General features: G+C 39.6%; 1 protein-coding gene across 1 annotated transcript in view; it reads left to right on the top strand.

Moving 5' to 3' along the window:
- The first annotated feature begins 1,086 nt into the window (after positions 1 to 1,086).
- Positions 1,087 to 25,542, top strand: part of LOC134534957 (E3 ubiquitin-protein ligase lubel) — a 90,754-nt gene continuing 66,298 nt past the window's right edge. Inside the window, 2 exon segments of the mRNA XM_063373711.1 lie at positions 1,087 to 1,179; positions 17,854 to 17,943. Of these exon segments, the coding sequence (XP_063229781.1) occupies positions 1,174 to 1,179; positions 17,854 to 17,943 (96 nt within the window). The 5' untranslated portion in view covers positions 1,087 to 1,173.

The raw sequence follows: 25,542 nt of genomic DNA on the forward strand, positions 1-25,542 counted from the left end.
ATTGAAAAAATAGAACTCAAACATTTCGTATCTTACTTTAGTTATCATAATCCCATTGTAAATGTTATAGATTTGGCTATTTCTCCACTCGAAAATGATAATTAAAAGATGCGATCAATTGTGAATTGTAAGCAATGTTAATAAAGTTTGTCTTAAAGAAACAATATGATTTCACTAAAAATCAATTTCTACCCCTTCCTATTTTTATTTCCACATTACGAAGTTTCACTTCTCTTCCGCGCGGAGGGACTCCACGCACTTTTTTTTTTTTTTTTTTTTTTTTTTGCTATCCATTCAACCTGAATCTTTATGTTTTGTTATAATAAGATTATTCTTGTTGATTTATGTTGAAACTACGTTAGCTCAGTGCCGTAAATTTACGATGTTCCCTGGGTAATTTGTTATCAGAGTTCTTCGTAAATTGAAGGTAAAAATTTTTAACAGAGTGCATCCGTCAGTTGTTCCCAAGGCCGTGGCAAGAATAAGAACCAGGGCTTGCTGAAATTGTTGGGGAAAAAAACTTTTCAAGTAATACAGGAGAGGGAGACAGCGGTGGAATGTCTAGCACATCCTTACAGCACAATGTCTGATACTGCTATGTGAATATGCCTAACATGAGTCCAAAAATTGAGTCCTGCCAGTACAATGACTTCAAATGTTACTGCTGTGCGAAATTCAAATCAACTTTTTTTTTCCAACGTACAACGTGAGTCCAAGAATGTTGAACGTCAGAAAAAAATTATTTTAAATGTGTTCCCTCGTTGTCCCGGTAAGAAATAAGTGACCGTAGAGCGACACGGGGTTGTTTTTGTTTGTTTGACACCCCTGGCGTAGTGCATCGCTAGTCAGGTATAAATATAGGCCTGTGTCGGGAGCCGCGCCACCCAGGAATTCTCTTCCCCGGCTTGTCCACAGCCGCCTGTTCTCTCTCTCTCTCTCTCTCGCTCTCTCTCGCTCTCTCTCTCTCTCTCTCTCTCTCTCGCTCTCCCGCCCGTGTTCTTGGCAGCCCTTCGAGCAGACGGCTCTCCGGGGACAGGAATAGCCCCGGGACCCGAGGTGAGGCGCCGACTTGCAGTTGGTGGTCGATCCGTGTCCGGGGCAGGCGCGGCTACCAACCCCCACCTTTCCCCCTCGGAGGACGAGCAGGGCTGCCATGCTGGCGAGGAGGCGACCATGAACGTGAGTCCATCAGCTGGGTTGTCCTGATGGAAGGACATACACTACATCACGCTCGACAAACTCCAACGCTTCAAGTGAACACAGACGACGTCCGTGCTTTTTTTTTTCCCCCACGCGGGCGCGGTTCCGGATGTGTCGGAACATCCCGGCACATCTTTGGCTCTCGGTGAGCGACGGCGTTTGTGTGGCCCACGGTCGGTGCTGCCATCTCGGGCGGACGGCGCGCACCAAAGTCCACGCAGACAAAGGGACTCGTGTTGGTCATTGAAAAATGTCAATTTACATTCACAAATCAGTGAAATCAATTATCTTGATGTATCATGTATGTATGTACTAGACTTTTCAATGCACCCTCAACCGTTTCGGGAAATTTCAACAATATGGGCAGTATTTCGATGAGGTTCCTTTCCGAAAATCTGGCCCAAAGCCGGGGTCGAGTATTTTTCTCAAAGTCTTTGACGCTCTCATCGGAGCCGTTTTTTTTTTCCCAGTATGTAGTTTAAAAATATCGGTCTGCTAAACAAAAATGATTGAATACTTGAAGTAGAGGGTGCCTGAAACTACGTTGTGATTCGCGTCCAGATAGGTAGTTGAAACACACAATTTGTGAATTTTGTTTTAGCACGCTTGGCATTATTTCAAATAGTTCTGCGTTGAATTTCGTGTCCCGAGTCTCGTATTGTTAAGTGTGTTTTCAACTTGAGAACACGCGAAATTGCTCGTTATCGAGGTTAGATGCTACACATCTCTGGAGAGTAATGAAAGACTCGCTCACGACGTTTGACATTGGGAAGTGGTATTTTCATTTAACATATCAGTAACATAAGTCGTTGCGCTGTATCAGGCTCATTTTTGGACTCATATTAGTCATTGGAAAATGTTAATTTACATTCACAAATCAGTGAAATCAATTATCTTGCTGTATGTATGTACTAGACATCTCAATGTACCCTCCCTCTCCTGTATCACTTGCTCCTATATATTGTTCAGAAATACCAGGTTTGGTAGTCCATAAAAATAGAGCAGTTTTCCACGTAGTGATACTCTTACTCAGTCATGTTCATTACTCTTGCCATTTGTTGGACATTACTGGTCGGTTTTTATTTTATAAAGTGGAATTACGGGATTAGGCCGTACATTACTTCACGTATACTGAGCCAACTCAGGAACAGTACAGATTTTGATTAATTTTTTTTGTTTGCTATCAAATCTGCAGTATTACTGCATGTGTGAAATCAATGTATATTAATGATTATAAGGAAACTCATTTAATTTTCTTTTTTATCTTTTTCTCCTAACGAGACGGAACTTGGGCTTCTGTTAGAGATTCGAATAGAGTTTAATAGACCTGTGTTTGAAAATATTTACCTACTGGAGTTCACGCGTGCAGTAGGATTGCAGGATTGATGTCATTTGGACAGGAGAAAATGGAGAGGCTGTGAAAATAAGACCAAAAGTCAACCAGACTAACAGCACCAGCAAGAGTAAAGTAAATGAACTAAACAATTACAGCAGGACCAATTACGTTAACCCCAACTTTCTTCCCTCCCAAACTAGTACTGCTTTGCGAAATGATATTGACAAAATTATACATTCGACTTATAGCGAGCCTCTCTAAAACTATGGGTAGGGCCTAGTCTCTCCTGATTTTACCAACACACATACTTGGTTGATCGATACCCCAGTGGGATTGGTTCATTCTTATCTCTGGTGAGAGTAACTTCAAGAGTTTCATTTGTTTCGGGTATACCAATATGTTGTGTGACCCTACACAGAGATGATGGTGATTTACAGTCTCTGTCTTTGAAGATTTCCGTCTCGCCCCACACGACATCCTTCCTGCAGAAACTGTTCTTTAATTTTTCACCTTTATGTGGTCATTTTGTCCACGCCACTAAGTGCGATACTGAAGTGAAGTCAATTTTTTTCAGCAAAATCACAACTGTATGCAGCTTAAATCGAAGTAGTTAATACTTCCTTTGTCCTGAAAACTCTAAACGTTGTATGAAATCTGTATTTTAAGATCAATACCATAATTCAATATCAAAACAATGGTTGCACAAACAGAATTTAATTTCAGCTGATTAATTATAAATTAATATCTGTTATAATTGAAGCCTGCTCATAAGTATGGCATCGAAACTAAAGTTGAAACTCCATGAATCAAGAGAAATACATTTATGAAAGGCTGAAACCACATACAGTTAAAACAATTCATGCTCTACAAAAGTGTGTTACGCAATTTAACGTTTCTTGTAATCATGACATTCATCCTCCCCCTCCAACTCCTATCCCAATCCAATTAAACCATAAAATTGATACCTAAACATTTTAAGGCGCATCTCATAGTTGTGAAGAACCAAACAGAATATTGTTTTTATGCTGGTGACATTTTTTGTTCATGTTTAAATGTATCATGCTTTTATTCTTGTCAGAAAAACAGGGATTATATTCATATGTAGCCCACATGGTTAGCCTAATTATTTTCATAGGCACCTGAATTTATTTTAGTAAACTTTGTACTGCACACCAGATAACTTCAAGCCTGATACCACAAGAGCGGGGTATTCAAATGTCGATTTTTGGACTTTTTGTATCCAAGTTAATGAAAATATGAGGGCATGAGGATTTGACTAAGCCAATTAAGTATTGCCATGTCATGTAAACAATAACACCAAACAATTACTAAGGTAGCAAAGTGTTTTCGTGTAGCGCTCAGCCTAACATGTAACAAGTATCTGGCAGGCTGTATAATGTCTCCTGTTTTATCTGCCTTCTCAGAACTTGGCCCAGCCAAACAAATATTTCTGAAGGTACATCGCCTACTGGATCATCTCAGATCACGCTAAAATTGATCACCTGGGTGACGGACGAACCTTAGCATTCTGATATTCGTGTGTAATAACATTTAACACCCCGGACAGCTGTTCGTTATTCAAATTTGAGTGCAATTTATAAATAAAGCAAGTAAACATTTGTAATTTGGCTTTATTTGTAACAAGACAAACTCCATGATGTCGACTCCGGTTGCGACAGAAGTTCGAGTGGCGACCTCTGAAGGGAAAGTGCTTTCTGGGAGAATGTCAGTGAGTCTCTGTGTCCAGCCGAAGGGTATAAATGCATTTAAGACTTCTTATGCTACCGCGTTTCATCCACACTTCAGACATACCATAAGCTCAGACCACGAACAACATGCAATAATATACACCACACTACCAACGAGTGATCAAATGAATCGGCGAAAATAGTATTCAGGAGGGGAGACGGAAATGAGTCTCAATCAAGGTGGAAGGTAACTTAGGAACACTATGTTCTAGCACTATTAGAACAGGCGGTGGGCACATCTTCGTGATTACGTGGTAACTGGTTTAAGTCTTTTTTTTTAAGCTCATGGTCTGCACCGTGTTGATTTGATGCCCAAAACATTGGCCGACGTGTAGTGTGTACATCAATAAAACTATTTTTAATGATTATATTTAAGAAATTGAACATGTTCATCGAATGAGATTCTAATTCATACTTTCTAACTATCAGGTATCTTCAAGCATCATTTATGAAATGTTTTAGGTGTTTCAGTGTGGTGATGGTAAGGTAAAACGGTGACTTCAACAACATTACAGCATGCCATCTCCTGACAATTCCTATTTTCATGATCATAACTACAGTAAAGTCTCGATTAACAGAGCTTAATTAACCGAAGTTCTGTATTGTCCGAGCCGACCTGAAATGCCATTACCGGCAAATACTGTTGAAACATTAGCTTGAGTCGTTTTATTTTTTTGGTTGAATGTTTTGTTTCAACTTGTGTAGGTAACAGTCATTCAGCGAGGTGATGCAATATTTTTAGCCACTGGACTCTCATTCCAGAGAAGGAGAATTCCAATCCAAAAATTGATTTCAGCGTTTAAATTGTTTCCCAAGTGCTTGAACCTTTTCCTTTAACCCTGGCCTGTGTTGGTCGTTACCAACTCTGATGACCTCGCTATCAACGAAAAACCAAGCCGAGAAAATTTTTTTACAGAGGTAATCTACATACATATTTATCTTTATTAAATAGTATAAAACATTGTCGCTATCTGCGATTGTCTTTTAGCTTACGTCTTCTAAACGACACGATGGATTTTGATGCGGTTTCAACCATCATTTAGATAATTTCTTGCGGAAGGTTTGTGTGTAAATTACAGTTATATTAAATTAAATATAGAGAAATCTCGAAGCTTTGTAATCAAATCGAGAAAAAAAAAGAACCTTTATAGGGAGCTTACATGGCTTACGCTGATTTATTCATGACAGGTACATCAAATTAATGTACTGCAGAATTGTAGGTCTTAGAAAAGTCCATAGGAAAGTCCGCGAGCGCATATGTCTTTCTTTAGAGGATGGCTCACAGAAACCATTCTTTCTTTTTTAATTTTTAAAGATAAAATTAGTTATAAGCAGTACGTGTTTATACACATAATTTTTTAAAATAACTGACAAAAGATTTTTATGCATTTAAGTACTTATTTATTAACTCTAAATGACGCCACATTTGTAGATCGCAACCGTGCTAAGCCAGGGCGGGTCGCTAGTTTAAATATAAAAATAATAAATTCCCTTTTGTAAAGATCGGATTCTTTCACGGCCATTGTCCGGAGTAGCTTGGCTTCTGGGTTGTAGCCGCGTCCAAGGCGAAGATATCACCGACGTTTCGGTCTCTAAGTTGCAGTCGCCATCATCAGGGAGCAGGTAAAAAAGTGCACGAGGAAGTTTATCTTCTTGTAGAACGCGGTTAGTAACTATTCTTAGGAGGGGAGGGGAAAAGACGGACTTCCTCTCTCTCTCTTCCTCATACTGAGATAAAGGTTAGTTTTCCTCGTGGTAGTAAGGAGTAGGGAAATTGGTGTTTGCAATATTTGTAATACACGTGAAATACACTGAAAAATTCTTTCGTAAAGGGAATTGAAATAATCATGTAAAATTACAGATATTTTGTACATTTAATTGAAAGCAACTGTATTTAAATTATATATAGGTATTATATATATTCGCAGTAATACTGGGTTGCCATTGGCGTAGATCCAGGGAGGGAGGGGGTAGCAGGGGGTCTGCCCCCCTCCCCCTACCGGAATTAAGAAGCCCTTCACTGAGGGAGCCCTCTCGACCTTGCAAAAGCACGACTGTGAAACGGGTTTGATGTCGAAAATGTGTTCTATGGAAAAATTTCTATATTTTTTAAAGTTGTCTGCTTGTTGCATGCATGTAGACCAAAATATGTGCAGTATGTGTACAACGTAAAAGCACAGTATGACGTGTCGGTTAACCCCGCATGCAAAACTCTCGACCTCTTGCGAATCCTACCGATTCGCGTTCTTGCTGGGTTCGGATTCTTACCCCGGCATTTGAACTTTTAGTTGTCTCATTCATACATTAAAGTAATTTGTAAACGGTTCCCTGAATAGCTTTACAGTATTATACCTGTGCACATTAATTAGCATAACAAAACAAAATAAAATTCCAATTTTTTAAAATAATTGATTATCATTTTCATTGTTTGAAGAGTTTAGGCCTGTATAAAACATCAATTTAAAAAAATAAAATTATGCGCCAATTTTTGTAATAAATACTCAGTATTATCTCCAAAACAAAAACGTTTTTCGTATACGTAAAAATTACCATAGCCATGCGTTTTACAAATTTTACAATATCTTCCTTGCAGTATTACAAACTATTTCTTGGCAACTGGTTTCCAAACGTATCTTTTGCAAAAGTACAAAAAGAAAATATTATCTGTGTTTGAACATAAATATGAAATTTCTCAACTCCCGCCAAAACGTCATACTACTCAGCTCTCGTATGCTTTTGCGCCCTATGAGTTCGTAACAGAAAAATGAAACATATTCATTTTCCTCCCCGTGCGCACGAACGTACTGTGCGCTGTTGTGTTATCCATGGGCGTCGCAAGGATATATTGGGGGGGGGGGGGGGAATATCAATTAATTTAGTTGTTGAGGAATATCCATCCCCTGGAAAAAAAAGCGGGGGGTCCGGGGGTCCTCCCCCGGGAAAATTTGGGGTTTGAAGGTGTAAAAAGGTGGTTTTTAGGCATTTTTCTTTCCTAAATATTCTAATTATAGTTGGTTGCAATATATAATTTATTTTTCATAAAAAATATTTTCAGAGAACAAATTTGTAAAAACACAGTTAACATATCTGCTGGTGCTATATCCACACAAAGTCATTAATTTAAACATCAGGAGAAACTACGTAACTACGAAACTAAATATATATTATTGGAGGGGACGAAATTGAAGACTTTTATTATTGGGGGGGACGTGTCCCCCCGTCCCCCCGTCCCCCCCGGTTGCGACGCCCATGGTGTTATCAGTAAGGTTCGATAACAATGGCGGGTAAATTTTGTGCACACGACCCGTGTGTCGTGCGTTGCTGTTCGAGTCGTCTCAAATGTGAGTCCACATGTGGCAGCGGTGTTTGAACAGTTGGCAGTCGTGGTGACGCGCGCCGGCGCCGTATCGTTGGTAGACGAAAGCAGCTCGTGGGGGGGAGGGGGGGGTTTACAAGGTCAGCCCGGCCATGGCACGGTAGAATGTCTTCGACGACCGACCTTCGTAGGTTTCTGCCCAAATTTACCACCGCTCGCGAATATTTAACACGTGGCTTTATTTTGTTGTATCATGCTTATATTATGTGCGAAGCTATGGCAGTACTGTGAGAACACAAGGCATTAAATGCCCGGGTTAAGCATCCGAACTCGATATTACTTGCGAACACTATTTTGTGGTGATACAGTTGTTTCCTTGTAAACGTAAAAAATTGGTTGTCTGTAAAGTCGGTTTACGGACGATAGTTTAACGTGACAGCGTCATAACAAAACATTGATGTAATGATTGCATACTTTCATGAATAAAATTGAATTATTTTTATTGAATTATCACTATTTTATATGGATATAAAGAATGGGTGAAATGAAATCTACAATTTAATTGATAAATTTACTTTTATTTGCACTCATTAATTCAAATATGTTTATTACTTTAACGAAGAGATTATTTTAACTATAACGTATATACATGTTTGCTATTTAACTTCTTCCAAACTGTGTTATTCTGTTAAGGATAGGACTATGATAGGAAAAGTAGGAAACGAATGGGAGTGTTTCAAGTTTAATGCGCCTCGAAAAAGTCAAATCGATGGTTGTTCCAATCGAGTGGAAGAGAGATAGATGCGGCGTAAGCGTACAATGAGCGTAACGGGACAATGAGCGTAACGGGACAATGAGCGTAACGGGACAATGAGTCATCCTTTTTCGAGCGTGCAGCCGGCGTTCATCGATTTATTAGACGTTGTCACGTCAACAATAATTACAGTGTATGTCTAGAAGAGTTATTGTACTCGCAATCACGCGATCGCGGGGTCGAACCGCAAACCACAGCCGGTTCCTTTTCGAGTCCACAGGAGACTGTCGCTTCCTCCTGTGCTTCCCTTGCAGCCGTGCTGCACTCTGCGGTCGACATCCGCGGCACAGCCGGGTTCGGAACGAGACCTTCCAGAAAATGTTCTCCGCTCCAGATGAAGTAGTGACGTCACCGTTACGCACGAAGACGAGTGAACATCCCTCTCGGCCACATTCCCAATTCGCTACCTACACTGTTAATATTTTTTTTAACGTGACAACGTCTAATAAATCTATGAACGCCGGCTGCACGCACGAAAAAAGTGTCCCGTTACGCACATTGTTCCGTTACGCTGTGTCCCGTTACGCTCATTGTACGCTTGCGCCGCATCTATCTCTCTTCCTCTCGACTGTTTATGAAGTGAAGTGAAAAGTTAATGTGGTTTTCATTGCTTATTACAACAACAATTTCGGCAATAAAGGTTAGTTATTCTTGGAATTTAAAAATCTGATTACTAGTATAATTTCAATTATTTATTCCTTTATTATTAAAATAAAAATGATTCAATTTTATTCATAAACTATGCAATTATTTCATCAATGTTTTGCTATGACGTTGTCACGTTAAACTATCGTCCGTAAACCGACTTTACAGACAACCGATTTTTTTTTGTAATTCTAACAAAATTATACATGCATATACAGATATTTGTAAACTTGTACATTTACACGTAAAACAACTGAATCACTACAAAAATAGTGTTCGTAGCAACACTGAGTTCGGATTCGTTCCCGGACATCATTTTATGCTTTGCGTTGTCCGAGTAACCGTTCCCTTTATAGCTTGCCAGTATTGAATGCGCGTTTTGATAAACACGGTAAAACCAAAAATAAAGTTTTTCCATGACTTAAGAAAATTTATGCTTCAATTATGAGCCAATTTTCGAAATAAATACCCAGTATTATATCGAAAAACGTATTTCATACATACAGAAAAATTAATCACAGTCATGGGTTGTTAAAAGTTAAAATATTTTTCTTGTAGTATTACAAACTATTTCTTAGCAACTGGTTTCCTAGTAAGTACGGGCATTATTTTTCTCTAATGAATGCAATAAGCGGCAAACTCTATGACATTGAAAATGTTTTTATCAAGCATAGTATTGGCTTCACACAACTGTCTAAACCATGATAGGCTTTTTAATCCTGGGGAGCTATATAGAACGCTTTTTCGTGCCGCTCTTTAACGCAAACCGTAGGCCGTAACGCAGGGTGCCAGGTACGACCACGTCATGGAATACTGTAAAAGTTATGCGGCAGTCGAAGAATTGTTTTTCCCTCGAGTCACAGCCAACACGCGAAGAGTTTGAAGGAAAAAAAAACTCCATTAGTGAAGTTTAATTTCACGGGAATGCTAATTTATATTCGTTGGATAAGATCTGGTAAATTTTTTATCACATCAAAACCCGCGTAACTTAATTTCCTTTTTGACTTTTTCGTAAGAATTTCAAACGTTACAGTAAAGTGTAAAAAAAAATTATATATATATATGCATGTTTGATATGTAACAGCTTAGCTCTCGGTACACAGCATTTGGTGGGAGCGATTTCGTCAATCCGACGCTATCTATGGCTAATGACTATAGACCGGAAAAATTCGCGAATTCATTTCGCGATAGACTAAAATACAAATAGTTATACCTCAGTGCTGCCTCTGCTATTGGCTCACAACTCACCTGGATGACTCTGGGCCAATGAGAAACACCCAACCAAAGCTTTATCGAATCACAGGCTGCTACGTTGGGACGTCTCACAAGACAGCAGCCAATGAGTGGGTGACATTTAACCGAGTGTACGTAGGACTATGTAGTTCATCCTAGAGGTCATTGAGCCCGCGAATTTTTCCGGTCCCTACTAATGACGCAAACAAAAGTTCAGAAAGCTTAAGGGAATTTTATATTATTAACTATCTAGGTAATTTTAACAAAATGAACAGTGTTTAAATAAATTTACTTTTCAGAAATCAGGCCCAAAGCGCGGGGTTTTAGTTTTTTTTTTTTTTTTTTCTTCCTTCTAGCGTAGCCGTTTCATTACGCAGTTTAACCGTTCGCTTTGCAAATAGAATGTTCAAAATTCGAAGTAGCTGCTCCGGCAGAAAATTATATTTGCGGGTGCAGACACTACGTGTGATTCGCGTCCAGAACAGTAGTTGAAAACACAAGTTGCGTATATTTTTAAACGGTCAGCATTATTTCAAAGAATTCTAAGTTAAATTCCGTGTCCGAATATTTTATAATAAGTGTATTTGCAAGATGAGAACACATGAATTTGCTCGTAACTGAGGTTAGATGTCTACTACATCACTCGCGAGTACTAACAGACTAGCTCTCTTCTTCTTCTTTTTTTTTGCGCTAAAGAGAACAGAGCAGCATTATGTGATCGCAATTATTAATCGTTAACTATGGAGAGAGGAGCTCTCAATATTCTTAAAGATAGTTTCGCGCGATAATACCACGAAAAGGACATTCTTGGAGTATAAACAACTTTAAAAGTTTCGTTAAGATTTCGTGGAAAAGTTATTGTGCCATTTTTTTTCTCACAATAATACACGCAGCAGTTCAAGAATTTCGTTTTGCAGAAATACAAGCTCGTAATTTTTTTTTATTAAAAACGCAAACTGTATGCAGCTAATGAAGTAAGTATTTTTTTTCGTGTGCTACATATAACTAGAGACCCGGAAAATTCGTGGGTTCAATGACCTCCAGGATAGACTCCAATATCCTCTAAACATTCGGGCAAATGCCAAATGTTCATTGGCTGCTGACTTGTGAGTCGTCTCGACTTGGTGGCCTGTGATTCGACACTTCTATGAGTGAGGGTCTATAATTGGCCCTCAGTCCTCCAGATTAACAGTGAACCAATGACAGAAGCAGCACTAAGGTATAATTATTTGAATTTTAGCATAGCACGAAATGAACCCGCGAATTTTCCTGGTCTCTACATATAACGTATCATAGACACCTTGTATTTTTCTACCGAAATTATGACCTAAATTCTATATGTCACTAAAAGAGGCAGCTAATGGTCTGAAAAGAACCAGCGGGCCCGTGGTTCGACGCCCGGTTTCGGCAGTCCGACCAAGAAGCTCACAGCTGCTGCGAAGACAACACAGTTTGCGGCACAACCTGTCGCGGAATTATCTGAGTTAGAGCCCGTCGGTTGGCCCCTGTCCTTGTCCGAATGTGTATGACGTCACATTTTCGCACGGAAAGCTGTCCTCTCCACAATTACGATGTTCGAATCTACTGGTTCCTAAAGCAGTCACCAGAGGGCGAAGTAAATAAAGAGCGCCGAAATACGTGTTTTTTTGTTTGTTTTTGTTTGTGGTTTGCATGCATTGTAAATAAAAAAATAATAACGCAGCTAGATTTTGAATGTGAAAGTTTTGGGAGATAACCAGTATTTATTTATGAAACGGGAACCAGAAACTGCAAATATCGTAAGAGAGATTGGGACCGAAATTTCGAGTTGATCAATGTATTCGGACCGGGGAAATTCGGAGGTACCTACTGTCCACACCATCCAAGACGACGAAGGGTCGCGTGGACCAATCAACTCCGTCGGGCACAACTTGGGACATTGCAGAATTGTATACGGGTTTTATACGAAACCGGCATGAGCGTAAGATTTAAAAGGCTTCATTCTTGAGGAAACGGTATGTATCTTTCTGCCGATATTCTGATGGTGAGACTGTTTGGGCTAAAGATCCTTCCCTGGCTTTCTGCGGCGGCAAATGATCCTCCTGATCGATACACGTTCAGATAGAGGGAGAGATGGAGGGGGAGAGAGAAGAAGTATACAGATGTCCCTGACCTCCCACTCACTTCCCCCTCCCCTTTTCCCCTTCCCTTCCAACCCAGACCAATCCTCGCTTCTGGACCGGGCAGAAATAGACCACTTCCTGTTGGCGACCGCTGCGCTGGGCGTAGTCGGTCTACGCGCCCGTAGCTTACGCGATCAGAAATACGACCCACCGGATTCGCACTACGTGTAAAAATCCAGGGGTTCGTTTGGGAAGGAAGACCAATCCCCCGACATCTTCCTTTTTTTTTTTTTAATGTGTAACATCTTAGTTCTCGATGTACGGCATTTGTTGGTAGTAATTTGGTAAATGGAACGGAAGTCGCACGGAACGGGAAATGTGTAACCACGGGTGCTGCCATCTGTGGCGTTTTGAGCGAACCAAAGTTCATAAAGCCAAAGGGCAACTTTATAGTATATCAACAGTTTAATGAATTATAACAAGATGCTCAGTATGTTAATAAAATTCCTTGTCGAAAATCAAGTTCATGCTGGGGTTTAGTAATTTTATTTCAATGCTTTTTTTTCCGTTTTTATCAGAGTCGTTTGATTATATAGTTTTAAATATCTGTCTGCTGATAAAATTATTCAATAGTTGATATAGCTGCTCCGGCAGCGAATTCTAGCAGCGGGTGGGGAAACTACGAGTGGTTAGCCTCAGAAATACGGTTGAAAACACATTGTTTCGTATATTTATCACGCTCGGCATTATTTTTTAAGAATTCTTCGTTAAATTTCGTGTCCAAGAATCGTATTATAAGTGTATTTGCAACATGAGAACACATGAATTTTTTCGTTACCGAGGTCAGATGTTACACATCAATGGCGAGTATACTGAAAGACTTGCTAACAATTTTTTTTTTAAATATTATCTATAACCTGATGTATTTGATATATTTTTTTAAATCACCTTTTTCCACCTACTTGACAAACTACAGCGCCCAGCCATTTGCTACATGCTTCACAGCCAGATGATTTTTTTTCCCCTTCGGGCCCTTAATAAAATATCTATCTAAGTTCCGCCGCTACCTGGTGATTTTCTGGAGTTGAGACACAGAATTGACGAGTTACTTAATTACCCCGCACGTGTTAACCAAAGTGTGGGAAGAATCGGACTTTATGTTGGATATGTGCTGCATAACTAAAAGTGCACATATTAACATTTGTAAAAAACTACCTCGGTTTACATTTACATTTGTTGTAAAAAAAATAAACTGTTAAACCGTTGAAACTGGGACATTCTTCCATGGACTTCCTGTATAATTCAGTGAGTCAGAATTTTGGTTAGGAAATGCATTTCAAAACTTATTTTGTTGTTTGTAGGCATAAACCAGTTTCATATTCATTACGAATATGCCATGGCTAGAGACCTGCAAAGTTCGCGGTTTCGATGGCCTTCAGGATATACTGCACATACCCCTGTACACTCGGGCAAATAACGCAAGTTCATTGGCTGCCGACTTGTAAGTCGTCTCAGCTGGTTTGTATGTGATTCGATCCTTCTTTGGTTGAGGGTTTATAACTGGTTCAGATTCGTCCAGATAAACAGTAAGCCAATAGCAAAATTATCTAAGAGGTATATGTGTTTGAATTCTAGCCTATCACAGAATTAATCCGCAAATTTTGCAGGTCTCTAGCTATGGCTTACCTCTCTCTGATCAACATGCTGGTAAACCAAAGCTATTGAAATAGATTTATTTGTCACGCATCAAGACCCTTTTTTTTTTTACGAAAATTCACTAAAATTAAAAAAGTAAAACATTATTACAAAATTAGTTATTCGAGAATTGAGTTAGTTTAAGAACTGCAGTTTTGAGTGTTGTAGTAGTAGTAAAGTTAGTATTAGCTTTTAGTAGGAGTTTAGGTTAGCTCGGGGGGGGGGGGGGGGGAATTACAGTGTAGTTCATAAGACAGTAGTGATAGGCTGGTAGTGTATGTGGACACGAAAGATGGCGGCCAACAAACTTAAAAACATACTGGCTTTCTTGGCCGAAATGAATAATAAAATAGGGTAAATGAATAAGGGTCAGGAGGAAGTGAATAATAAAATCGAGAGTAAGCAAGAGGGTATTAAGAATGAAATGATGAATGTCCAAGAATAGATGAAGAATGAGATGAAGAACTGCCAAGAAGAGACGAATAATGCTATGAAGACCGAGACAGAGGACATCAAGAAGAACCAAGAAGAAATGAAGAAGAAGATCGATGAAACCAGCACTCAGTTGGAAGGAACAGTGAAGAGTTTAGAGAAGCACCTTGCACAACAAGAACAGCAACTCTTACAACAAGAACAGCAACTTGCCCGACAGTAACAACAGTTAATTCAACTTGAACAGGCAACCGAACGGCGTGTAGAAGCCTTGACCTAAGAGTGCCGTCGGATGATTAAGGAAGCTACAGCTGCAGATAGCAAGTAGTTCTGTGAACTACTGAAACTCATCCCGTGTACGTTACATAAGCCATAAAATAATTTCCCTCAACTCTTGATTTTTTTTTACAGCGTAGCACAGAGTGCCAATAGCTGGTGCCAAATATAAATTTCAGGGTACCGGTTTATTTTGCACACTCGTGAAGCCTCTCTGGAACTGCGTTTCGTGTCTAGTGTAACCTGTCAATTTACTGTCCGTGGATGTCGTGAATCATTTCCCGCGGACGTCGGCTGTTGATAACCTAGTTGCGTCACTAGTGATATACAGGACGATACTTAATTTGTGCGACCGACTTCGGCTACAGTTTGTCGCAAAAAAAAAAAAGTTTGAAACACATCACAAAAAAAAAAAACATGGAAAATGAAGTTGCTACTCCCAATGGTTTCAATGAAATCATTTTACGACACGTAACACTTTTAGGGGTGTCGTAGATCTTTGTTCAATTGAACATAATTCAGACACTTTGGTTTGCCATCTTAGATAATTTCTCTGTTATTTTTAATAAACTTGTCATTAACCTATACTACAGAGGCATGTACGAACATATGAGAGGTGGCGGGGTGACTTTAGACCATAAGTCATATCACATTTTTTTTTTTTAATTATTGATTTATTCTTTATGAACCGGCATCAGAAGTGTGTATGGTGAATTCATGCTATGCCTGTATAAACTGTCACACTGTACGATGTTGAGTGCTTGATTAATTTAGGATCGCTCGAACAATTCTTAACCGCACAGTCATGGGGCACCAGTTCCTCACATCCCAGTAAACCTTACACGGCGTCACAATGGAAACCCATTGAAATATGGCCGACTCCGAAGTAAGATTTCTGGAATGTTTGATGCTAGCCTACACATAGCCACTATTGTTTATAGCTCTTTGGGATCTCCATCACTAGTCAAGTGCGTGTGGATTGATTGAGCTCTTGAGGATACAGCTAGAAAAAAATGTGATTAAGTCTTTTAGTACTCGCCAGTGAAGTGTGACTTTTGACCTCGGTGAAGAGCAAATTCATGTGTTCTAATGTTGCAAATACACTTGAAATACGAAACTCGGACACGAAATCTAATGTATAATCGAGAAAAGACTTGAAAAAAAAAAACTAAACCCCCGGTTTTGGACTAGATTTTTGACCAGGAATCTTATTAAAGTGCAGCTCACCTTGTTAAATAAAATTCATTAAACAGTTAATACTATAAAGTTTCCCTTTGGCTTTGTGAACTTTGGTTCGCGCCGTCCGCAAAAGATGGCAGCACCCGTGGTTACACATTTCCGTTCCATGCAACTTCCGTTTCATTCACGAAACTACTCCTGCCAAATGCCGTATACCGAGAGCTAAGATGTTACACATTAAACATTATATCGTATTTTCACATTGCATAAATGGCGCATGTCGAAATGATAGTTTTACTCTCCTCTTTAACGCCGTCACTATGTTGCTCCTCACGACTTAACCAAATCAGAGCTAAGATTGGACTAATTTTACAAATTTCCGCAATAAACGCAAGTCCGCGAGGACACAGCACGCAAAACAAACGCAAATACAAATGATGTTGTTTATAAAACACGCAAGACACACGACAAATAATAACCTTTCAACTTGAAACTATGAACCTGTAGAAATAAAATTAAAAAAAATCTTAATCGGCCTTCATACCATAAAAAATAAGATTTTTTTTCGAAAACGTTTGAAATTCTTAAGAGCTTGATTTAAACGCGTATTTTTCTTTCAGTGTGCCTTCTTTTAGTAATTTAAGACCTGATGCGCTTGATAAAAAAAAAATCGTATGCATATTAAAACGTCTTCGTAACACCTTACTTCAAATATTGAAGGCAGAAACGCAAGCCGAAACGCAAGATGATGGAAGTTGGCCAATGCTTGCGTTGCGTTTTTTGCGTCCTGCGTACTTTAGAAACGGGTATTTGAAAATAATTTTGTCCTAATTTATGTAACTTGATTGTCTTGTGTTCTTACGTTCCTTGCTTAGTTTGTAAACCCAGACTTAAAATTCCATATAAGGCAAATGCGTGTGTCTTCAGTTGATAGATATATGTTTGTACAATATGTGTATATAGTAGGAAATAATAAAGATTACGCATTATTACTTGTTTTAGTTATATATTTAATATGGTAGAATTGCTTCATATATTTGATTTGGTTTATCGAAAAGTCGCTTTTTAGCGTCCTGATAAAATTTCTTTTTTTTTTTTTCCTGTAGAAGAAACTTCCACGAAACTTTAATTTCCAACCGGTTTAGTCAAATATAATGGAAACCAAGAGTTAAAATTATACCCAGTTCATATAGTTTATTTTCACAGCAGCTGTTGAATATTCATAAAACTTATGTTTTCTGCTTCGAATTTATATGTACGAAATTATCTTAACAGAGCACAAATTCCTTTTAATGTATATCTTAATTATTTTCTTTGAAACCAAAAAGTCATAAAACATGGAAACAACGTTGGTCTCACCTATGATGGATTATTATATTTCATTGCCATTATTTTTTATCGAAAGCAATATCTACGGATGTAACACTAAATATGCACTGTATTTTATTTTACTTTTTTGCCAGTTCCCAGTTAAGTCATCAGGAAGGCATATGCTACACAATATAATGTTACTTGCAAAAAGTGATGCAGGTCGATATTCGTGACGGTGAATTTTTACTCTACGTTTTAGTCATGTTCACACGTAGCAAGTTTTTAGTTTGACAGCCTTTTCCTTCAATTATAAGAAAGATACTGATAAGTGTTTGTATAGCATTATTCTTTACAAAAAAAAATATATTACCACTGTAATTATTTGTGTCGTAAGACAGTTGAATTCTTCACACATATTTTGTCAAAATAGTTCACCCTTTCCTCTTCTGAACAACTACTAACTTAAATATGATGGGAAAAGGAACAGAACAGCGTGTGAGGCGGAGCGTTGAGTTGGTAAGCCTTGTATACAATTGTAACGGCCCTGGTATGCCTGGTTGTTCCAGAGCACCGCCGGCAGCGAGAGGTGGCGGCCAATGGCCATCTCCAACCCTTCCACGCGCCTGCGGGCAGCTCGCAGCATGCCCCAGTGGGTGGTGAGTAGTCCCAGTGGGTGGTGAGTAGTCCCAGTGGGCGGTGAGTAGTCCCAGTGGGTGGTGAATAGTCCCAGTGGGTGGTGAGTAGTCCCAGTGGGTGGTGAGTAGTTCCAGTGGGTGGTGAGTAGTCCCAGTGGGTGGTGAGTAGTCACGTTGGTGGTGAGTAGTCCCAGTGGGCGGTGAGTAGTCCCAGTGGGTGGTAAGTAGTCCCAGTGGGTGGTGAGTAGTTCCAGTGGGTGGTGAGTAGTCCCAGTGGGTGGTGAGTAGTCACGTTGGTGGTGAGTAGTCCCAGTGGGTGGTGAGTAGTCTCAGTGTATGGTGAGTAGTCCCAGTGGGTGGTGAGTAGTCCCAGTGGGTGGTGAGTAGTCCCAGTGGGTGGTGAGTAGTCCCAGTGGGTGGTGAGTAGTCACGTTGGTGGTGAGTAGTCCCAGTGGGCGGTGAGTAGTCTCAGTGGGTGGTGAGTAGTCCCAGTGGGCGGTGAGTAGTCTCAGTGGGTGGTGAGTGAGAAGCCTAAGATGTACATCAAGTTCTGTCCCTGCCCTAACACGCCCGAATATTCACCTCCGGCCAACCTCGGTATTTGTTTTATTTTTGCGCAGGAAAAATGAATTCAAATATTAACAGTGGTCGGTTAGGTTAGCTAAATTAAACCACTTTAAACACTATGGACGGTTAGTTAGGTTAGTATAACTATAAAAAATAAACAGAAATATAAATAAATATATATATAAACCCTAGGTTGGCGGAAGGTGAATATTCGGGCGTGTTCGTGCAGGGACAGAGCTAGATGTACATCTTAGGCTTCCCGTAGTGAGTAGTCTCAGTGGGTGGTGAGTAGTCCCAGTGGGTGGTGAGTAGTCCCAGTGGGTGGTGAGTAGTCCCAGTGAGTAGTGAGTAGTCCCAGTGGGTAGTGAGTAGTCCCAGTGGGTAGTGAATAGTCCCAGTGGGTGGTGAGTAGTCCCAGTGGGTGGTGAGTAGTTCCAGTGGGTGGTGAGTAGTCCCAGTGGGTGTTGAGTAGTCCCAGTGGGTGGTGAGTAGTTCCAGTCGGTGGTGAGTAGTCCCAGTGGGTGGTGAGTAGTCCCAGTGGGTGGTGAATAGTCCCAGTGGGTGGTGAGTAGTCCCAGTGGGTGGTGAATAGTCCCAGTGGGTGGTGAGTAGTCCCAGTGGGTGGTGAGTAGTTCCAGTGGGTGGTGAGTAGTCCCAGTGGGTGGTGAGTAGTCACGTTGGTGGTGAGTAGTCCCAGTGGGTGGTAAGTAGTCCCAGTGGGTGGTGAGTAGTTCCAGTGGGTGGTGAGTAGTCCCAGTGGGTGGTGAGTAGTCCCAGTGAGTAGTGAGTAGTCCCAGTGGGTGGTGAGTAGTCCCAGTGGGTGGTGAGTAGTCCCACTGGGTGGTGAGTAGTCCCAGTGGGTGGTGAGTAGTCCCAGTGGGCGGTGAGTAGTCCCAGTGGGTGGTGAATAGTCCCAGTGGGCGGTGAGTAGTCCCAGTGGGTGGTGAGTAGTTCCAGTGGGTGGTGAGTAGTCCCAGTGGGTGGTGAGTAGTCACGTTGGTGGTGAGTAGTCCCAGTGGGCGGTGAGTAGTCCCAGTGGGTGGTAAGTAGTCCCAGTGGGTGGTGAGTAGTTCCAGTGGGTGGTGAGTAGTCCCAGTGGGTAGTGAGTAGTCCCAGTGGGTGGTGAGTAGTCCCAGTGGGTGGTGAGTAGTCCCAGTGGGTGGTGAGTAGTCCCAGTGGGTGGTGAGTAGTCCCAGTGGGTGGTTAGTAGTCCCAGTGGGCGGTGAGTAGTCTCAGTGGGTGGTGAGTGAGAAGCCTAAGATGTACATCAAGTTCTGTCCCTGCCCTAACACGCCCGAATATTCACCTCCGGCCAACCTCGGTATTTGTTTTATTTTTGCGCAGGAAAAATGAATTCAAATATTAACAGTGGTCGGTTAGGTTAGCTGCATTAAAACACTTTAAACACTATGGACGGTTAGTTAGGTTAGTATAGCTATAAAAAATAAACAGAAATATAAATAAATATATATATAAACCCTAGGTTGGCGGAAGGTGAATATTCGGGCGTGTTCGTGCAGGGACAGAGCTAGATGTACATCTTAGGCTTCCCGTAGTGAGTAGTCTCAGTGGGTGCTGAGTAGTCCCAGTGGGTGGTGAGTAGTCCCAGTAGGTGGTGAGTAGTCCCAGTGGGTAGTGAGTAGTCCCAGTGGGTAGTGAATAGTCCCAGTGGGTGGTGAGTAGTCCCAGTGGGTGGTGAGTAGTCCCAGTGGGTGGTGAGTAGTCCCAGTGGGTGGTGAGTAGTCCCAGTGGGTGGTGAGTAGTCCCAGTGGGTGGTGAGTAGTCACAGTGGGTGGTGAGTAGTCCCAGTGGGCGTTGAGTAGTCTCAGTGGGTGGTGAGTGAGAAGCCTAAGATGTACATCAAGTTCTGTCCCTGCCCTAACACGCCCGAATATTCACTTCCGGCCAACCTCGGGATTTGTTTTATTTTTGCGCAGGAAAAATGAATTCAAATATTAACAGTGGTCGGTTAGGTTAGCTACATTAAAACACTTTAAAACACTATGGACTTTTAGTTAGGTTAGTATAGCTATAAAAAATAAAGATAAATATAAATAAATAAATATATATATATATATAAATCCTAGGTTGGCCGAAGGTGAATATTCGGGCGTGTTCGGGCAGGGACAGAGCTTGATGTACATCTTAGGCTTCCCGTAGTGAGTAGTCTTAGTGGGTGGAAAGTTGTCTTAGTAGGTGGTGGGTCTGTCCTGTGGGTGGTAGGTAGCCCCAGTATGAAATGGATAGGTCCAGTGGGAGTGGGGTAGAACCAGTAGGTGGCGAGTAGCCAAAGTGTGTGATGGGTAGCCCCAAAGGTAGTGAATTATTACAGTGGGCAATGAGGACTCCCAGCTGGTGAGGAGTAGCCCCAGGTGGATAGTGAGTAGCCAAAGCGTGAGGTGGGTAGCAAAATTATGAGTTGGGTAGCCAAAAGTAGGAGGTTGTGAGTAGCCCAAGTGGGTGGTGAGTAGTGGCGGCCTTATGGGAGAACCGATGGCTGACATTGTTCCTCTCCCCCTTTAACCACCACAAGTAAACGTTTTCTGAAGGTATAACAAAAATCTACTCCTACCCGTATCTTACCTTTGAAGGCAGTTTTTTTGTAAAAATTTTTTTTTCACATTCTTAGTCCTACTTTTCTAAGTGTATCTCGTTACAACGTCTGCGAAAGGCAATGTAAAACCGTAGCATATTCCTAATCTATAATGACTGGGTATTTCTAAGATATTATCACTATCGTCAGTTAAACCGTCAAACAGTTTTAGATCCGTTGGAAAGTAAAAGTTAAAGAACTGAGAAGTTATCAGCTCAGTTTCTTGTACTTTCTACGCAATCAAGAAAACATCGTGTTGTATTAGTTGATTGTGTACAGGTGAACGAAAAGTCATTTCAGCTCAATCCAAACGACGGGTAGTACTATACAGAATAATTCACAATGATTCACAATCCTACCTACAAACTTCAGCTGTAAGTTAGTGACGAAAAAAAAGTTGAAAACATAATACACTACTTACGCTCTAAATGGCTTCCAAAGGCTGATATACGACTCTGCAGTTACAACTGAATAATTCTTTTATTAAAAAAATTGAGAAAATATTTAAGATATAACATTAGAATATGGATTTTTTTTTTTAAATTTAAAAATGTCCCACAGCCACAACAAGACTTTTCTCTTTCGTAAAATGATTTCATTCAAACAATTGGGAGTAGCGCCCTTATTTACTACTATTTTACTTACGGAGTTATTTTGCGGCTGCAAAGTTTTGCGGTGTTTGTATAAATTTGCTCCATTTAAAATATATTTTTACCTATCGTTTGTAATAAAGAAATATTTAGTTTCAAATTCAAAGGCGTATATCAACCATCTGTCTCGTCGTTGTTCGACCACTGTGTTCGTCTGTGTTGTTAGATAATTTTTTCCATGAATAAGTTCCTTCAACGAAATTCCTGTGCTGTCTGATATTTTTATATGTTGAACATTTTTTGTCTGTGCTGTCGTCGTCGTGTTGTCCATAGTACTTGTTTAGTTTAATCGTTTGTTCATTTTTTCCGACATCAGCTGATTAAGAGGGCGATAAAGGGCTTCATTTAGAGCTGTTTTAGTGGTCAATGCGACTGCAAGTAGAGGTCAAACCAGTTAATGCAGATTAATGAGATTTTTACACATCATTGAGGAAAGGTATAATGACTGATCCCAGTTGTCAGAATGCGGTTAATGTTGTTATTAATAAGCAAAATTAATTAGTGAAAAGGTTTATATTAGCGCAAATTTGACAACTTGCAGAAAATAAAGTAATCGGAATAACAAAAAAGTAAAAACTAAACGATTTACATGTAACTTTCTTTCATAGTATATGATTTTTGGAAATAATTATCTTCATATAATTGCGAATTACTTGCACACGCGTAAGTCACTACACATTCATGTTTGAGCCGAAAATTTGCCACTTCACTGTTTGGAGATAGGACACTTTTATTCCATCCCTTCAGCAACACCCGAGCGCTGTAGATAATCCTTGCCATTAGAGTGGTCGGGTTCATTCCAGCTGTTATCTGCGCCTTGTGGAAGGGGTGTAGAGGAAGGTTTGGTTTTCGGTAACACATGTCTTGTCGGGTTACTCTGCATTTCTCTTGTCATTGCATTCGCGTCCACGGTATTTACATTATTCTTATAGTATTCTTTGCACATATATATTTTATAGTACTGTTTATTTACAAATATTTAACTGGATTGTAGATATACAATTAATAATTTTTAGTTGCTTTTAGGTTACTTGGCATACATCTTATTTTCAACCAAATAATAATAGTTGTATAAAAATTAAATGAACTAAATATACCGTGGGATATTACTTTGCAAGGCATTTATTGGGGGATAAGTTTGACAGATTTTGCAGTTCCAACACTATAAGCACAGCACAAAATACGAATAATTACACAAAACTGTAAAGCTGATTTGTAAACAAAATACATAAGTTACAATAGTTTACCTCGCGGTTACATACAAATTGATAATATACATAAAAAATATTACAAGTTTTCAAAGCTATCATGTTGTTTCATTACGTAACATATAAAAGTATCTCTTGTTTGTATCCCATTTAACACTAAAATGTATTTTATATATAATGTATCACATATATAACACATGTATATTTCATGAATAGTAGTTACTGAAGTAAAAAGGTTTTTCCTTTATTACAAAATAAAATACACAATATAAACTATTCATAACGTAATTTATTCTAGCTTTTAGCATTCTCAGATGTAGTTTCTGCAATTGGCGTGCTTTCTTCAGTCTTTGTGCTTTCCTTTAACCTTAATTAAAGGTAAAAAAAAAAACATATTTTTATTAATAACACTGCCTGAAGCTATACACTGAAAACGACCCATGAATACTATAAATAATTTGTGTACTTACTTATTTTTCTCTCTCCAATTTGCTAGATTTTTACCTCTATTCCGTTTTATTCGCACAGACAAATGCAATGTACCACGAGCATTACCGTTTACAAAACGTGCGTTTGTTTTCGCCATTTATAAATGAACATCCATTCATATATCCCGAGCTAACACAGCGACAGCAAGGAAAACTAAATCCGACTGCCTCGCAGTGCCACCCCACCCCTTTCGGTCCTTATCGTGGGACTGAGAAGTGTCGCCTATCGCGAGGGACTCAGAGCAATATCGGTCTAACGCACAATATCAGGCGCACATGTTACGCTTCAAGCAGCTGGAATTTCTAGTAGCTATTTATCCCACTCTTAAGTCTTTTTTTCTGTGAATTTTTTTATCTTCATATGTTTATTTATTTTTGATTTTCGGAATTTTTCCATGACAAACAGTGCAAAACTGCAATGGCGTATGTCCAAAAAACTGCATTGAATCCAAATTCCCCATTGCATGAATAATTTTAAAAAAACGCATGGTAAGCACTGTAGACCGTAAGCCTTACAATTATTTTTCTCGTGGTGAACCTAGCAGCTTATGTTTTGTCGGTCGAATACGTACATTTTTTTTCTTCTGCATTTTCGCGTGTGTTCTGCCGATGATAAGTGAATACGTATGGGTTGTCAGCTGTCGAGAAACCAACGTGCTAGGTCAGATATCTCCGGACGTGGAAATATACGTCAGAGATAAAAAAAAAAAAATTGAAGTGTGTCTTGCGGCAGGGGCGTCGTCGTGTGTCGTCGGGTGAAGAAATTGTCAAGTCTTTTATCTTTCACGTCGAAAGCGCGGCACTTGTCTCGGGCGTAATGCAGCAGTTTTCAAACTGCATACGCCGATGGACACACTTTTCCTTTTCAACAAAACCTTTCTCTCCCCCCCCTCCCCAAATTGTACAGCGTGTCCATAAGAGAGTGTCCCAGTTTAAATCGTATACTATAACAGTTTATTTAAAACTATTTACAACAAAACATGCATAAAATTGAAAGTAAACTAACCTAGTTTTTCTTAAAATTTTCAATATGTGCACCTTTAGTTGTAAGGCACACATCCGACCGAAAGTCCAATTCTTCCCACACTTTAGTTAACACGTCCGGAGCAATGGAAGCAGTAGCCTCTTCACTTATGTGTCTCATCTCTGGCAAGTCATTAGGTAGCGGCGGAACGTAGACACGATCTTTTATAAAGCTACAAAGGGGGTAAAAAAAATTGCATGTGCCGAAAGGATTTTTTATATACATTTGTTTGTTAATGTTCGTCAGATCTTCGAAGTCTTATCCATAATAAGAATTCTTTTGAAATTTGGAGAAACCTAGTAACAGAAATGGGGAAACAGTTAGAAGAATTTGACCGGTGGTATGCATCTGTGGAAACGGACAGCGATGAAGATTGACTGTAAGAAAATTTTAGAAGAATTTCTCTCCAGTTGATTTATGTGATAAACATTATGAAGATAAACTCTAAATATAGATGAAGAAAATTTAGTTCTGGTTATGGAATATATTTAAGGTTTTTGAAGAAAGAAGGAAAATTTGTTCACTTTCATGATGTGATAAATATAATAGTCTAAAACCCCTTTTTAGGTGAAGAAAATATTTATTATAATTTCTGGTGATGGCATATATTCAGAAGATTCTGAAGAAAGAAGAAAAATTTTTTTTTGTTTATTATTATTTATTTTGTTCACGTTAACATTTATTTGGATAGAGGAAATTAATCTTACATGAAGATATATAATATGCATATAACATTAACTATGGGGACAAGTCAATATAATCTCTCACTAACCCCGATAAACCTTTTGAAAATAAGTTAATATGAAGATTATATGATTTGAAGATAAAACTATTACTAGATTGATAAATCTCCTATTATACCCTAACAGGGATTACATATATGAACGAAGCAATAGAAATATGCCTTTATTATTTATTGGAGAAATCTGTTAATGTTCGTCACGCTGTTACAAATTTCATGTTCACGATATTTCCTGTCGCGCTTTTGTGATTCCATCATTGACATATTTCCTCCTCCCCCTTTCGTACTAGTATCTGTGTGCAGAAAGCGTACATTGGCAGACCTGCGAGGTTTGATTTTTTTTCTAAC

This window comes from Bacillus rossius, chromosome 8 (assembly GCF_032445375.1).
Source record: "Bacillus rossius redtenbacheri isolate Brsri chromosome 8, Brsri_v3, whole genome shotgun sequence".
In the NCBI taxonomy this organism is placed as follows: Eukaryota; Metazoa; Arthropoda; class Insecta; order Phasmatodea; family Bacillidae; genus Bacillus; species Bacillus rossius.